This window comes from Struthio camelus, chromosome Z (assembly GCF_040807025.1).
Source record: "Struthio camelus isolate bStrCam1 chromosome Z, bStrCam1.hap1, whole genome shotgun sequence".
Classification (NCBI taxonomy): Eukaryota; Metazoa; Chordata; class Aves; order Struthioniformes; family Struthionidae; genus Struthio; species Struthio camelus.
This window is the reverse complement of record NC_090982.1, coordinates 86,492,176-86,509,094: the sequence shown is the minus strand read 5'-3', so window position 1 is coordinate 86,509,094 and position 16,919 is coordinate 86,492,176. Positions and strand designations below refer to the sequence as shown.

General features: G+C 51.3%; 1 protein-coding gene across 4 annotated transcripts in view; it reads right to left on the bottom strand.

The window, feature by feature from the left end:
* The window catches only part of LOC104138488 (mitogen-activated protein kinase 4), an 86,364-nt gene that overhangs the window by 39,688 nt on the left and 29,757 nt on the right, over positions 1-16,919 (bottom strand). For 2 of the 4 annotated variants that reach the window (XM_068928185.1, XM_068928186.1), the window contains 2 exons: positions 9,130-9,303; positions 7,819-8,548 (listed from right to left, as the gene is read on the bottom strand). In XM_068928185.1, the coding sequence (XP_068784286.1) occupies positions 7,819-8,364 (546 nt within the window). In that variant the 5' untranslated portion in view covers positions 8,365-8,548; positions 9,130-9,303. Of the gene's footprint in view, positions 1-7,818; positions 9,304-16,919 lie in introns of all 4 variants that reach the window. The other 2 variants (XM_068928184.1, XM_009666109.2) reach the window with 1 other exon arrangement.

Genomic DNA, 16,919 nt, shown 5'->3' with positions numbered 1-16,919 from the left:
CCTGCACTTGTTCTTGCAAACAGAAACCCTTAATTCAGGCTCCACAACTCAGTGGGGCAGTGAGCCAGCACCTATGTGGCTCCTTAGTGGGACCCAAGCGCTTCCAGTTTCTCTTACGCAGCTCGGATGCGGTTCCTGGCCAAGGCCACCCCACAGCACCTCTCAGACCCAGGCCTGGCGTATGCTCACCAACCGGGCTTTGGGCTTTGTGTCCTCTACCAACACTCACAAGTACGAGGGCACAGGTTAGAAAACTGTTTCAGCTCAGTCATTCCTGTCTGCCTCATCCATTTCAGGAGGCAATCGCTCAGCTGAGTTACTGCCTTTATAATGAAGGATTGTACTGAACCCTCCCCAAAGGGCTCCCTGTAAGCTTCCTCCAAGACAACAAAAAGGGAAGGAACAAATTTGCTTTAAGCAGCTCAAGAGTATCATCAAATCCCGTAGACTTCTGTGGCTTGTATCCAACCAAGTGGAGCCACTCCACAAACGCATCGTGAATTAGGTCAAAAACCGGAGCTTCATATCCGCTGAGCTTACACTAGGGCCACAGTTTGACCTCAGCGCTCCCTGCGGATTTGGCATTCCTGCTCTGTCCCTGGATCTCGGCACACCTAGCTCCTCAGTAGCAGCAGAGGAAGCCTGACCCAGCTGTGGCCTCTCTTGGTCAGGCGCTCCTGGTCGCTCCCCTCCGATTCTGGTCTTCGCCCATCAGCGCATCACACCAGTGAGCATCACGTACCGTGCCGGGGTCGCTCTCCCAGGCAGCTTCACACAGCAGCAACTCCCATATTCCAGCGCTCCAAATTTAGCTGTTTCCTTTGCCCAGCTCCCCCAGCAAATCTATCATGAGCTGCTCATAGCTCGTTTCTCCTTTCTGCCTTGCCTACTCCTTTTGCGTAGACGGCAGAGAATGCCATTACTCACCCCTTTCCCTCTGACAATACATGCTCTACAGCTGTTGTCACTCGCTAGGAATTTACTGTTGGCATCAGTGATATGTCACAGCTACAAGGTTACTGCAATCCTCTCTGGAGTCGCAGGTCTTGAGTCTGGTGCCTTCACCAGCACTTCTTCCTCTCGCTCTCGTCCGCCATCCTGAGCTGTAACACCCTGTGGATCCTCCACGTCAAAACATTGGGTCCAAATGGGCAGGAGAGGTCTTCTAGCCTGCCCGTAGCAGAGCAGAGCTGAACAAATGCAGTGAGAAGACATGTCTTTTAACAGGAAGGAATGGTGGACCGACCAACAAACAAGCCCTTACCCTGCACCCAGCACCTTCAGTGCTTCCCCTTGGAGGCCACAGCCACCACGAACCAAAGCTTCAGCTGGCTTTTGGGGCAGACACGCGCATAACATGAAGGACTTGGAAATAACCAGGTACCCCCAAGTCTCCCAAGCCGCCCACTGCGGCTTCAGGCAGGTGGCTGCTCTGCTCCCAGCACCTCCTGCTCTGCCTCTATGCCTTCATGGACAACAAATTAGGAATACAGACAAAAAAATCCCACTACCGCCAGAAAGGAGAGCAATATATATAGGGTTACTACCCACAGGGAGGGTTTCATTGCCAAGATACTGCCATGCCGAATTAAGTATGTTTAGAGGAAAAATACAGCACGCCGTATTTTTGTCCGAGTCGGGAATTGGTTTCAGTACCCTCAATTATTTTATGGGGTTCAGCAGCTGCTTGTGAACACAACCCTTTGCAGAAGAGACCACAGGGTGTAGCTCACTAACTGCTTTATGGAAAGCGCCACTTCTAGAGATGATCAGCCTCATTCCTCTTTTCCTTCCTTCTCTCTTCTATTTTAGGCTCTGTCCCTGGGAGCTTTCTGCAAAAGGTGGAACCGCTGCACGCACGGCGCACCACCAGCCCAGCAGAAACCAGCCTCTGATGCATGTGCTCAACTGCTGCTCCCTCCCGCTTAGCCGGTGCACCTGCAGTACAGCGTCTCTCCGGGAATATTTTAAGTGCCAGAGTGACACAATTCACCTTTGCGCTCAGTCTCGCTGCATGGGATGTGCCCAATCTGCATTATAATACAATGTGTAAAATACAAAGGAGCAGGAAGTTTTATTCATTATTTGGATCTTGACTTTCAGTGAAAGAATATGACTGCGTCTCACAGATCCCTTCCTCCTGCTGTACGATTAAGTAAGCGTAATTCAGGCGGAGGTGGGAGATTGCAGGCAGAGCTGTTTCGGCGCTGCTGCTGCCGTTGTGGTGGCATTACCCTACGCTATCGCTTACCTGCCCAGCAGCAAAAGCAGGGCTGCAGATACCCCACCGCTCCCTGCGACCCCGAGCCAGCCTGCTGGACGCGGCGCTGCCTTTTTTGCTGAAGGCAAGCCGTGCTTAATGAAATCCCACAGCAACCGGACCGCGCATCTTCCCCTGCTCCTGGCAGCGGGAGCCCGGGACATAGCTCGCATTCCTCGCTGTGCACATCCTCTTCTTTCATCTGGGCAAGTCAGGCTAAGCTCTTCCTGTGCAGTAAAACTTTACAGCGCAGGCACAGAGTGCACTTTAACTCCGTGTTACTGGCACAGTTCAGGGCAACAGGATATTCCTGTTACACAAGTATCAGTCAGCAATTTTCCGTGCTAAAACAAACCATCTTTTATCCCCCCTCAAAGGTCCAGTGCAGCACAGAAGACAGTAACGGGGAAAAGAGCTCAGTCTCTACCTCCAGCTCCGTTGCTGATTAACACCCATACAAAAACGGTCCCTAACGAGCAGTAGGTGCTGTCCTCCGTGCTCATTACCGGACCGCACGCAGGGGAAAGAGATGCAAAAGCCGGAGCCTCCCGCTGCGGCCACGCTCAAGGCAAATCTCCGCTAGTGGTTGGCAGGGTCCGGCCGGCGCCGCGCGGCCGAGCCATCCAGTGCACGCGCCGCGTGCTTTGGCCATCGCAGAACGAACGAGGATTTCCCCTCCTGGGGTGTACGTATCCTGAGCAGCTTACAGGAGATAACATATGAGGGTTGTTTCTGCCATAAGAAAAACTACTGAGCTGCATGCCAGAAGACGGTATAGATCCAGCAAGAAACAGACTGCACTGCAGAGTGGCCAGATGCAAAAAAAAAAAAAAAAAAAATTTACAGGGCAAACCTGACGTTTCCTACATACACAAATCGCGGAGCGAGCGAGCTGAGAGCAGAGTACGGAGCAAACGCTCAACGCGCTGCTCCCATCCGTTCCTCTTTGAGGACCGCGCTTAGCTGTGCCGGCAGCACGGCTGACACGGGCTTGCTCCGCGTCTCCCGTGGAGGCAGGGGAGAGGAAGCGCCTCTCCAAAGGGCACCCGAGTGGCATGCAACACGCTGCACTTTGCAAGCATATAGGTCACACCTGCAGTTCAGTCGCTGGTTTGAGATGTCAGCAATTTTGGCAACCATGCGCTTTCCTTTGTGTGGCACTTCAGACCGTGCAACTGTTAAGGAGGTATAGATCTGCTTGCCTTCTTCAGCACTAAGGGAGAGGAAGAGGGAGGGCACGCTCCCGAAAGAGCGCCCAAGCGCCAACGAGTAGGAGAAACGCTGTCCGGTGGATGCTCACGAACTCTCTCTTCTGGGAAAAGGACGCGGACCAGAATAGCAATGCTCTCGCAGGCCAAGAGTAACACGCAGGAAGCCAATGGGAGGGTCGCTAAAGTCAGGCCTGCGGGATTTAGTCTTAAAGAATGTAAACTGCTGTAAGGGCTCTCAGCAGGGTCTGGCTCACTACCCCTCCGCCTTTTGTTTGACTATTTATATTACACAAAAAGGGTGTAAAATGCTAACGGCCGCAGGAGGCAGGGAAGAATTTGGAGCTGGCCACATCCTGTTTTAGGCAAATCAAAACGACGGTGCCAGAGAATGTGTTTGGGAAACGTGTGCGCTGTGCCTTTCGCCCACGACTATGCAGGGCAGAAGCTCCTTGCCTTTCCTCGCTGGCTGCTCCCGGGGCTGTTCCTGTCCCTCCGGCGCTTCGCTGCCACCAGCCCCACGGCCAAGCCGGCAGCAAAGCTAGCGGGAGTCACGGCCGCGGCAGCCGTTCAGCCTGCAACCAGAAGACAAAATTAGGCGCTGCCATGGGATAATCGTGCCAGAGCATGAGGTGCTGTAATTACAGGAGCCGAACTCAACGTGCAGCCTCGTTACTTTGCAAAGTGAGGGCTCCCAAGGGGGCTGCAACCGGCAGCGCGGGGAAGAGGTTCGGATGTGGAGGCTGCGGCGACGCCAGCCTTGCTCACCGATGCCTAGGGAAGCGCGGAGTTATGGGCTGGCAACTTTTCCCTCTTCTCTCCAAGGTGGGAACCGAGCGAGGGAAACGCCACCAGGAGCAGTAGCAGCAGGTCCGCATGGACTAATTGCAGGTGATGCTCCAATTCGCTGCAGCCAAAAAAACTGCACCCAAAACCTGTTGCGTTCCTCATCCCAGGCTGCGCTGTGTGCGTGCAAGCAGCGGCATCTTTGCTGTATGCGCCGAGAAGGAGAAAAGACGGTGAAAGCACAACTCGCTCCGGGATGCACGGAGTCAGCGCCAGGGCCAGAAAGCTCCTCTCCACCTCCCGGCCCCACATTTCCGTTACGAGACTCTTTCTCCCATGAGAGCTCCTCAGCCCGACACCCAGGCCTTGGCCACCTCCTTATGAACGCTCCTCTCATATCCCTCCTTCCTCCATCCTTCCTCACAACAGGCATCATCCAGCTCCTCCCGCTCTATCACAGCATCCGCAAGCTCCCCCCCCACCACCGGGACCTCCCATAACTCCGTCCTTCCCGATTTATACGCCCTGTGTGTTTTACCACTTTGTCCCATCCATCTTCCTACAACAACCACTCGCTCACCAGCCCTCCCGTAAGGGCCTCCCCGTGCACAGACCCACTCAGTGTGGACGGCCCCAAACAGATTGTGGAGATCCTCCGCACATTCCCCCAAACTCCTTCTTTCCATACTAATCACAGTAAGTAGCGCAAACAGGCAAAAACTGAATACCCGAGCCGTTTCCGCCTGGGAGCCTCCCAGCGCAGCCTCATCGCTTGGAACCCACCTCGCTTATACAGCAAGGTCTCTGGTTCAAGGCTTCTTCACAGCCACAAACATGGTCAGCTTGTTGCTGAAAACAGCAATAAAACATCTCCCTGCAGCCGGTGCCAAATCCTGGGAGTTTCCCGTAGGTGGCAAACACCGGCTCTCCCACACTCTCATCCTAGTTACCACGTAGATAACGTAAGCGCAACACATCTCACGTCTCCTCCCTCGCTGGAATCTGCTCCTGGTTTCATCCTTCCAGGTCAGAAGCAGTGGCAACTTTTAGCAAGAGTGTTTGCTCTCTGTCCGTAGGCGCTAGGAGCCCCGGGGAGAGAGCGGACTTCAGAAATATTAGAGCTGGAGGCAGCCTCCCTCCCTTGGGATTATCCCCTATGAGACAATCTTGAACTACTTGCAGAAACATGGAGTTGTTGGCTCAGCTGCTAACAAACCAAAGGTTGCTCCTGCCTAACTCCTGCTCTTTGGCCCGCACCATTAAAGTTTCAAATTCAAATATTCATCACTTCCACATGCCACAACTCAGACTTCAGGTGCAGCTTTTCTGCTTGCTTGTCTCTACGCACTGTTTTAACTGGCTCTCCCCAGCATCCCTGCCTCTGACTGAACTGGCTGAAACCAATATCCGTCACACCCTTTTTGGAACGACACCCGACCGCCCTTTTGCACATCCCCAGATCTGCGCTGCCCAGAGCCCGTCAAGCAGCTTCCTGGGACGGCACGTGTGGCATCATCAGCGTTGACGGCAATCAATGAGCACCTCTTCAATAACTTGCTTACCCTGTTGGTGGCCAGGGCCTGTTTACCACCCGCCACTGATGCCTCACGATCACTGTGAAAACCCAGTGATTCATTTCCTCGTGGGCTTCCCTATGGCGTCTATGGCTGCAGATGCTTCACACCCAATTAGCTTGTACCTTCTGACTTCTCAGGTGCATGCCTGGCCTCCCCAGCTCTATAGGTACATGGTTCCTTGGTGCGCTTATACAAACAGAGGAGTGCGAAAACAAATAGAAACTGTCTTCTGCTGCCTAGCGCCTAGAATCAAATCTGACAGAGGAGAAAAGACCGTACCCGTGTCCTCACCACCTAGCACGTCAGCAACAGACTGTGGGCTGTTCTGGGGTATGGGCCCTGCAGCCAGCTTTTGTCTTAAAAACCATGAAACGCCTCGAATTTAAGCCAATGCACAAGAAGAGCTTTAAATAAATTTTAAGAAAGGAAAACATTTTCTTACATAGGCTTGTCTCTAGTTGATCTCAGAAAACAAAAAGCATGCTGCTAGCGACTCTCTAAAAAGACCAGTTTAGGCAACACGGACACCCGCTCTGTACAGCAACGCTGACCTGCTCTAGCAGTCCACATGCAATCAATCCTGCATTAACCCACACCTCCTACATTATGCAAAAAATGACGCAAGAGGATCCTGCCACAAATAGCCTTCTCTTCCGCTTCAGAGCCCTCGCTGAGCCTAGAGCAGACCAAGCTTGCGTGCTGAACAGAACAGCGTCTCTCTTGCGGGGCTGGGGGAAGCGTACATCATCATATGGGGAAAGACGCTCAGACCAGATACGCACAAAGGACCACACCAAGCAACCTCCACTGTGGCAGTTCCTAGGTTTGGTAAATACTTGCATAAACTGGCAGGGTGTCTTCCCATCTGCTAGGTCACTCGACTGTGCTACAGCTGGAGGGGATGCCAGGGGAGTTTCGCTAAGCTGCTCTCTAAGTATTTGCTCAGCAATGCACATACAGCACTAATGAGCCTCATCCTACTGTAAACTCATCCCAGAGGCGCCACAGTTTTAACAGTGCGATTGAGCGGAGGAGGGACAGCAGAGAAATCCTCTTCTGTGATCTCTCTGCAGAGGAACACACACGGAGAGAGACAGCAGCAAATCTGATCGGCATGACAAGATCTGGTTCCCAGTTGTGCAATGGCTGATGCCAGCTAGGATGTGGAGCGAAATGCTGGAAGAAGAAACATTCTGCAAATGAAAAATCAAGGACATTTGGCACAAAAATGAGGATAAAAACAAATACAATGTCTATTAACAAGAGTCAGATACCCTTTTCACGTACTTCTGTTGCAGGGATGAATGACGGCTCACGTTTTATAAAAGAGGCAAAGCAAGAAACACCAAGTTTAGTCATTTAAACAAAACAAGCAAACACATAACCCCCATAGGCCATTACTGCGATGGAAGAAAAGCAGCAGCCTGATATAAAGCAGCAAAAAAAATCTGAATGGCACTTGAAGAGGTATGGTGCCTGTGCCTCACTTCGCAGAGCTCGAGAACTGCTTTGCCCTGAACCTGCAACGTGCTTGGCAGCGCTGAACCCATGAACTAACACCCAGAAAAAACCTCATGGTTTAGAAAAGGGAGCGCAAATACTAACAGCAAGAATCCTAATAGCACTGGCAGGTGCCCCGAAGAGGCTCAGTGAATAGTTTCTCCTGATAAGAAATGCTTTGGTCCTGTTGCTTCTGCTACACACATGCACATGTCAGAGGACCGGAGAAGCACAAATGCAGGCAGGCAAACACCCAAGCTGCTCAATCTCCTCACACAGCAGTGTTAAATGAGGAACTAGCTAGGGCTCAACCGGTACAGCGTGACTGCAACCAAGGTTGCTACCCACAAGAGCGGAGGTGACCATGGGGCTGGCTCCTCACGTGGCCGGGAGCAAGAGCATCCAGGCGATTTGATTTCAACATCTGCCCATCCTGAACAGCAACTCGTGAAAAGAGAAACAATCTTGGTGAGTTTGTGTCACGTACCTTATGCGAGTAATGTTGATCCACAATTCTGGCTAGCCCAAAATCACCAATCTTCAACACCAGGTCCTCCGTGCTGATGAAAATATTGGCCGGCTTCAGGTCTCTGTGGAGCACGTTAGCCGAATGGATGTACTTCAGCCCTCGGAGCAGCTGGTACATGAAGAGCTTGGCATGCTCCTCGGTGAGCTTCCCCTGCTCCAGTAGCCGAGCCAGGTCTGTCTCCATGTACTCCTGAACGATGTACACCATGTTAAACTTGAAAAAGTCTCCGTGCAGGTTGGTCCCCTTCGGTCCCAGCACCTCATACACCTTCACAATGTTGTCGTGGTCCAGCCTGCGGATGATTTTGATCTCCCGGAAGGCGTGTTTCATACTCTGCGCATCACTGATGGTGATCTTCTTCACGGCAACTTTGCGGCAGCTCTTGCTGTCAAGGGCTGACAGCACCAGTCCATTCGCACCAAAGCCCAAGGGCCGGAAATTAATGAAGCGGCAGCCTAGATCGTACCCGTACATGCTGGCAATACAGTCGCACTTCTCTGCCATCGCGGGCTCAGTCCTCTTTCGGCTTTTCTTCTGCGTCACTTGAAAAACTGGGAGAGTCAAAGAACTTCCAGATCACAAATATGTTTTGAAATAAAGCAGGTCATTATTACTCACAGATGCTTGGGAGATTTCTCGCTCTGAGCCCATGATTACAAGATGAGAAGGTTCCTGACACGCAGACACACTAAAAATAGACAAGAGCACACAAACACACACACAAACACAAACAAAATGTTTTAAAATGGATAAAGGATCAAGGGGTAGAGGAGACTTTCCAAACAGCGTGGTATTCCAAATGCAGTGAAGAAATAGCTCTATCAAAACATAGAAAGGTGATTTTTCTAGTTACTTAAAGATCAGTGCTACTAAATGTTTCAGCCACTTTCTTCTTTTTCGTCTCTGAAGTCTCCAAAACAATGCCGAAACGATGGGCTTGCTCGTGCTGACAAACGTCCCGTCCCCGCAGTCTCAGTCCAAGGGCAGTCGCCCTGCGGTGCAGCCAGCGCCGAGCCCGCTGCAGCGAGGCAGAGCCCAGAGCTGTCCCATAGCCCCTTCGCTGCCCCAAGAGCCTTTCTGCCTGTGAGGCGCGGTGCGACAGCGTCACTCGGACCAGCGAAGCGCAGCCAGGGCCTGGATTTCGGCTCCTTGGAAATCAGCACGGCTTTGCAGTTCTCATCGTCCCTCCTTCTTTGCAGACGCGCTCCATTTTCCTGTTGGCAGGTATCAATCTGGACAGAAGTAAATGCTTTTCGGACTGAAACTCACTTTCTATCAGCTGTGTTCAGTGCAGTAGGCTTCCACGTTCGTCATCCCTTGCATGTCTTTTGTTAGCGAACCCAAGCGTCATTCGATCTTTAGAGCCAGTTGGAACATTTATCGTTGGAGGAGGTTCCTGCATTGTACCGTCTGGCTACCCCTCAGCAGGTTGCAACCCGTGTCCTGCAAGAAAAGAAGAGATTGGTTCATTTGATAATAACACTGAATATGTAAATGCTCTCTTCTTGAAGGTTAAACACGAGCAAAACTGTGACCTTTTGGAAATTCGTTACTTAGTTATGCCCTCCAAATGTACCCATCATTACCAACGTTTTTCAGATGGTTAATCTTTCCTTTTTGGGCTGAAATACACAGAGAACTGATAACGCTTGCTTTTCATTTTGCTGCGCTTTTTTTAATCTGTTTGAAAATTTTATGAGGTGATTTGCAGAAGGCTAAGGTTCAATAACACACTGATGTCTCCAATTGCCCACTTAGCACAAACATGTTTAACTGAACTGCAAGAAAATTACATTAGCAGTACATGAGGTGTGCAATGCCTTTCCTGCTAAGCAACTGAAGGCAAAGAATGCCATAGTTTTCTTCAGTTTGCAATGAATATAATTTTGGCTTAAAAACAACAATTTCCCAGGTTTTTTTTTTTTTTTTTGCTCTTTTGTATGCAAATGCAAGCGGAAAAGTGTTTCCAACCAACACGTGACTCGTATCTGTGCTCTGCACCAGCTAAGGTAGGTAAAAAAATTGCCTCAGTTGCCAAGCTGCAATAATGATCTTACATTTCTGCAGCGCCTTTCATCTGAAAGGAACCTAACACAATTTATAAGCTTTACTGATGGGGACGCGAACAGCACAAAAAAGAAGCCCTCCACCTGTCTCTGAAAGAAACCCACCTCTGGGACGCAAGCCAGGAGCTGCACCTGAATAAAGGAGCCTGACGTGGTCTTGTCAGACCTGGATTTAAAGTTCTGCACTGCCACCTCCTCCGTGCGCCCGGGCAAATCACTTAGGAAAAGGAGGCATCTCTTACGAGCGCTGCAGGCCTCGCCAAGCTTGTTTTTGGGTCAGAGAGGTCCCACAGTGAAGCTCAGCAGCAGCCTGTGGATGCCACTGGCTTCGCGCCTGCAAAGGCGGGTAGCTGCCAAGCTCTTGCATCGCGCTGACAAACCACTCGCTTTTAGTGCGGCGGTCACGAAAGAATCTCGTGAGTTTTTCAGATCAGGGTGCAAGAGGAGGCTAACGACACAGAGCTCGTTTCCCCTCCAGAAACGCTAATGGTACGCAGCACGTTCCAGGGAAAGGAGGAGAACGTCTTCATTAAGATGGACGACTCGTGTCATCCTGAGCGCGGGGATTTGCTGCTCATCAGCAGAGGCTGAGACGGCAGGTCAGGCGCTTGGCTCGGCGGAGCGCTGCTCTGCACGCAGCCCGCGCCGAGAGGGCAGGAATCCCTCTGCCTCTGCATCAGCTTTGCCAGTGATAAATACAGAGGTGGGAAAACCCGGTGCGAAAATATAAGTTGACTTCATTTGTCACTGTGTCCTTCATAAGGACGTGTTCAGCACCAAGATGCTGCGACCTGGGCTCGCTGCCGTGGTACAGCGTGTACAGCACAGCTTCCCGTTGTCTCCACAGAGCCCGCAGTGACTTCTTGGACGCGGGGCTGCAGGCAGCTAAGATCTGCTTGTGGTTTTTCAGCCTTTCGGAAGCTGGAAAACACTGACAAAGATGATAGCTGGGAATTCAGTGCAGTTCTGTAGGATTAAATGGGGATGGGGGGAGGGAGAAACGGGGCAAATAATTCCACGCCAGTCAGGTCAGCTTTGCTAAGCGAACGCACACGGCATTGCTCCCGGCTGCAGTCATCTAGGTGCGGGCTCCAGGGCCAGCAGGAAGGAGCAAAACACAGCCCTCGGCCAAGCGAAACAGGCCTCCGCGTCGCATCCGGCTTTCCCTCGCCCGCTCCCTCCCGCTCAGCTCGGCGGCCTCGGCTGGTGCAGCCGACGGGCAAGGCAAACGTTGCGGAAAGAGATGAGCTACGATGCCCCTCTCTCGCTCTAACGTGTTTTCGCCTCCAAACCCTGGCTCGCAGTGCGGCTGTGGGAAGGTCAGCCCTCTTTTTTGGCCATACGTGTAATTCCGCCAGGACACTGGGCTCTGGGGTGACCCCTCGGCGGGCTCCGAGCCTTTCAGCCCGGGGTCAGGAGAACTTAGCAGGACAGCAACTAGCTGGGGTGAACTCCGATCACCAGCAATTCCTACTCGGCCATAAGGAAGCCAAAAGACACATTTTTTTTCTAAATTGCAGTATACGAATGCATACCCAAACTCGATGCGACCTCTAGGCTCTTGGCAGGCGACTGACACTGTCTCCCATGGAGAACAGCCATGGGGTTGCTTACAACAGTAAAGGATTTGACACCCGCGAAGCGCATCCACCCACCTGCTGGATAACTCGAAACGAAGGCTGCATGCTTCAGCAGTCTGACGCTGGCCTTCTTCCCCATGATACCCAAGTCTTAAATCATTATGACAGCACCAAATGCCAATCATAAATCTGGAAAATCTATCTGCGCTTTATTCATGAATAGGTTTTTGGCAATCGCTAAGCATGGTAGGTGACAAGACACTGACGTCCTCTAAATATTTTAAGAGCTTTCAAACAAAAAGCACTTTGCATATATAAGTGCAAAATGCATTATAATTAACTCATCAAATATACTCACTAGCCAAGTGCTTGTCTTTCTAGCTAGACCGTAAATCTTCAGACATATGCCGGGCAACCTTAAGAATCAGTGTCCTTCAGAAAGATGGTGCTGCCTCTGACAGAGCTCCCCAGCAGAGCACTGCACGGCGTTACCCAGGGGTCTGCACGGCCCGTGGCAGTGAGGTGTTCCAGCAGAGTCTTCGAGGTCCTCTTCTTCGTTCTAACTCTGCTTGCCCTGATGGTCTGCACGGCCCGTGGCAGTGAGGTGTTCCAGCAGAGTCTTCGAGGTCCTCTTCTTCGTTCTAACTCTGCTTGCCCTGATGTCCATGGAAATGTCACTACCGGCTATTCTGAGAATCGCAACCCATGCTTTGGGTCCTCTCCCTGCCCTGCTGTGCCACGCTAGGGGCACCTATGGGCATGGAGGATCTGCTACGCTCTAAACTGTATTCTGCAAAGCAACAGCACACTGCAGGACCCCTCTGGCCCTCACATACCTGCAAACGTCCTGCCAAACCCTCCCCCAGAGATGCACAAAACTTGCATGAATCTCTCCTTACAGCCTGCCCTTGCTGCTCTGTGCCAGATTGCTACCTGCTCCTAAAATCCAGGGAGAGCGGCTGTTTCCCTGCCGCATGCAGGAAGCTTTCCAGTAATTCAGCCTCCTCCTCATTCCTGTGACAGCACGGGGCAGTCAGCTGCCCTCACCCCTGCCCCTGCCCAGTTCCTGGGCCAGCAACGCTCTCACCAATGTGCGGCCACAGCAGGAGACCGCGAGGCCATCCCCCCAGAGCTAATCCTAGGCAAAGCACGGCGTCCACCCCCTCCATCCCTCGCTGCTCACCTCTTACCAGCGCAGCCACACACCAGCGGCGTCTGCGCACGTTCGACTCCCCCCCACACCGTGTCAGCTCACCTCTCTGCCGCTTGTGCCACGCACCTACTGCCCATCACGGAGAGCGTGCTGACAGCAAACGTGTACTCATGCTGTTCAGGGTATCGTCCTGAGAGCTAAGTTTAAAAGGTCTCCTTTCTAATGCTATTCAGGCTTCATAAAGTACTGTAAAAATACCCCTTGAGGTTAAGTCAGTTAGGCCATACTCCTTGTTCTACATACCACACAGAGCGATTGCGGGTCAGCCCGCTCAATTATTCTGATCATTTTCAGGTGCTATTCTCATTTCAGTTTCCGACTTGAGACCTCTGCAGCCTGGCTTTCAAGAGCACTGGATACCCACGGAGGAGAAAGTGCTCAACACCTTCAAATCCCTGCCCCTGGATGTCTCCAGTTGGCTGTTTACCATTGCATACAGACTCAAAAGCAGAAACGTGGCCAGACTTCAGGAAGAAGCGGTCACAGCTTCCAGGTCAAGAGGCCTCCCCATGTGGGGTCCTCGGGCCGGTGACGCCAGCAAGGCTGTGCCACAGGGATGCCACTAGCCCCTAGGCTCAGGGGAAGCGGTAACTTTCCCAAGGGTGGTGGACGTGGGAAGTTCGACGGTGGCCTGTTGTTGCAAAAACGTGGGACGCACTTCACTGGATGACTCTGCTCCGCAGAGCAGCGCGAAGCCAAGAAGTCCTGCTTCACTGCAAAACTCCTCCTACGTGGCTCCTGCTGCCACTTCCCAGAGACGCTGTTTGATCGTGCCCGGTTCACTCCTGCAGCAATCACAAATAACACCTTAAAGCCTGCATGAAAGGAGAATTAGTCTGTTGACACCAGCAGGGCAGGCACCACTTTTGGGACATAAGCCTAAAAGACGCATGACGTCCCAGTTAATAGATTCCCAGTTGTGCAGATGTCCCTAACGCACAGGGTGGGGGTAATTTTAGCTACATTTACAATTCCCAAGTCAAACATTTGCTCATGTTCAACCAATGGAGAGAGCTCTACTCACCTCCTATGCTTCCATCCTCAGGCAGCTTTCTAAGACCAGGAGATGAACTCCTTTCTTGGACTGCCCAACTAGCCACTAATAACCAGGCGAGCTTACCCAAACAGCTAAAGCCATATCCCACCTTCTGGAAAGCTAAAGTTAGGCAAGGCTGCAGTGTCACGATCAATTTAGGTCAGTCTCAGTGTGGCTGGCACCAAAAGAGTTGATGCCATCCTCCTGTCCCAAGCACAATCACAGACCCCGCTGACAGTGGAGTGTGACCGAAGCCGCTCAAGCTGCCCGTCAGGCCTCAAGCTGAGATGAATTTCTCCCTCCCTGTGTACTTCTGAAACTGTTTTCCAAATAATTTTTTTTTTAATAGCTGTGGGAGAGGTGTGAGGACAGCCTGCTTCCTGGTACACGCACAACCCATAATGTGCTCACGCTGGTTGCAAAGTCACTTCCCCTTAAGAAAAGGGCAGCATCACTGGGAAAATAGGGCTGAGAAAACGCAAGAGGGATGAAGCACTGGATAAACACTGAAAGCAGAGGAGAGAGAATGGGCACCGAGCTTCCTGGCTGCTAAGCCAGATATGGGGTGGCTACATCAGCTTCGCAGGCCTGCCGATCCTGGCGGCTGCAAAGACCCTAACGGCCTCTCCCAGAGGCTTCCAAAGATGGGAAACACGCTGGGATCCCTTCCACCCTTGGCAACAACCTCAAAGAGAGCGACGGGATCTAAGATCTTGGAGTCTAACCATGCTGGTGATTCTTACAGCACTCCTTCCTACGCCTCTAACAACGCATTTTTATGAGGCTTCTTTCACAATGAAGATTTTTCTCCAGTTAGTTTTTGACCCATAATGATCAGTCAACCCTTTAAAAAAGCCTCAAGAATAAAAGAAGCAAAAAATTCATTAAAAGAAAAAAAAAAAAGCCCTAAGCCCCTGCGGCATGGCTGGCAAGGAAACGCAGCGTGTTTCTCACGGGGAGATCTGCCCCACAAGCACTTTGCATCACAGAGCTGAGCATCCTTACACCAACGCTTCCAAGAAAACCCTTGAAGTAGCGCTCCTGGTTTGAGATCCACCTTTTGGATAACCTCTCTGGAGTAAAGAGTGAGCTCCACCCCTGCAGGAGAGGGTGTTTAGGGACTCGGCTTTCAAGATCAGTGACAGCCTGCCATTAAATGCATCAGTAGGCGCTGAGCACCTCGCCCATACCCTGCAGCTAGGGGGGCAGGAGAGAGACTCAGAGATTTTACCCAGGTGGCCAGTTTTTAGCCCAGGAAACAGGCAAGGAGCTACCAAGAAGTTTCAGCAACCCAAGTTCAATCTGGTGGCAAGTGACTCGTGACAGGGCACAGCAAACATCTCCTCCTTTCACCTCCCAGAAGAGACTTCTGACAGTCTTCCTTGTAAGCCTGCTCAGCAGGTCCTTGAGATCCTGGTAAGAAAGCCCAGAGGTCGATACTCAGGAGCTGATCTGTGTCTGATAGCCACACTGGGATTTCTCTCTGCGTTAACCTCAGACACCAGTGCAAATCCTCCTTGCAGCTGCTTGGGCCCAGGCTGCGGTCTGAGCAGCTTTCTGATGAGGACCCTCAAACGGAAATCTAACTTCTTGTCTTTCTAACAATGCTAAACAGAGGCTTTTTTAGCTGATTTCTGAGACATCAGCACCATAAAATAACATTAGATGAATAGCTTTTCACAAAATAGCTTTGATTTCTCTAAAGTACTTTTCACCATTAAGCCAAGTACAGAGGCCCTTGTCATGTGTGACAGTACATTTCTTTTGCCAGAGTCTACAGAACAGCTAACACTTCTCTTCTAACAGTCTAATTAGGAAAGTTCAGACCAGTCAGCGTACTCTGGGTCTCTCTCTCCTCAGTCGTTCGTTACTGACTAATCCAGTCCTCCAGTCCTCAGGATCGCAGAAAATATCTCACATGTTCAATAATTTTGTATGACTTAAGAACACTTTCTGACGTGACAAACACTTTTGGAAACCATGTGGATTCTCAGCACCACCTTTATAAAGCAGAGGTGTTAAACCCAAGACTTGCAGCCAAATGGCAGTTTCTTGCAATATAACATATATTTCACATTTGCTTTCAAATTCAAAGGTTGTCTCTCTTTGCCGGTCACAAGTTCCTCTAAAGATGCTCAGACGTTACCCCTCATGATGGCCATAAAAGGTCCTTGGGCTAGATCCTATTTACATGCTTAACCAAGCTGCTTAGCAGACTCATCTTTTGTGAGCTGTGGACCACGGCAATTTACTGGGTGAGTTGGATATCTTAAGGAACAGCTCTTCAGAACAGCTGACCGGGGAATTCCCTGAATTAGATGGCAATAAACAGCCAAGGAAAGAGGCAGGAACATAATAAGTAGAGGGAGGTACTGAAACCTGGAATAAGAGATAAAATCTTGCCTCCAAAGAGATAGGCTTTTCTTCCACACCAGAGTAAAAGCAGCCCAATGGTTAGAGCAGTTCACAAGGCTCAAATCTCTTTGGCATGGCTGGAGCAAGGACTCGAATCTAGATCTTCACACCCAGCATGAGCTGCCTGACTGCAAGATCAGCGTCTCTCATACACAATGCATATTTATGGGTGCAAAGTGCAATGACTGCTCAGCCTCTGCTAGTGCCCTTCCAGGGTCCCTGGGGACACAGAGGCACACCCACCTCCAGCTTCCCCTCCACGTTACCCACCAGATGCTGTTGCTGCCCAGGGACCACTGCTCCAGCCAGGGTGTCCCTTGACCTCTTGCCCCTTGGCTGCTCTCTCCACTTCCCCACCCAACCCGAGGCCCTCTCTGCTGCTCCTTCGCCCTTCGTGAAGGTGTGTGCTCTTGCTATCGCCTTGTGCCTATCTTCTCCTATCTGTGCACCTGAGGGTGATGCCATATGGGGCTTGCTCCTCAGGTGGGCAAGGGCTGGCCCTGCTGCTGCAGGACACCCAAAGACCCCTGCCTCTGAGTATTATATATGTAAAAATGTTTTACAAAATGGTAGGAAAACACCTACTGTGAGGCAGCTGCCCTGGTTTTGCTTGATAGTCCATGATCTCTTCATTATCTAGTGACCTTCAGAAGCAGACGGGCATGCAGTAGCTGGTTTCTGGTGATTTTCAGCAATCAGACTCTCTTAGATGTCCTTTTCGACATGATGTCCAAGGGCAGATTTCAATT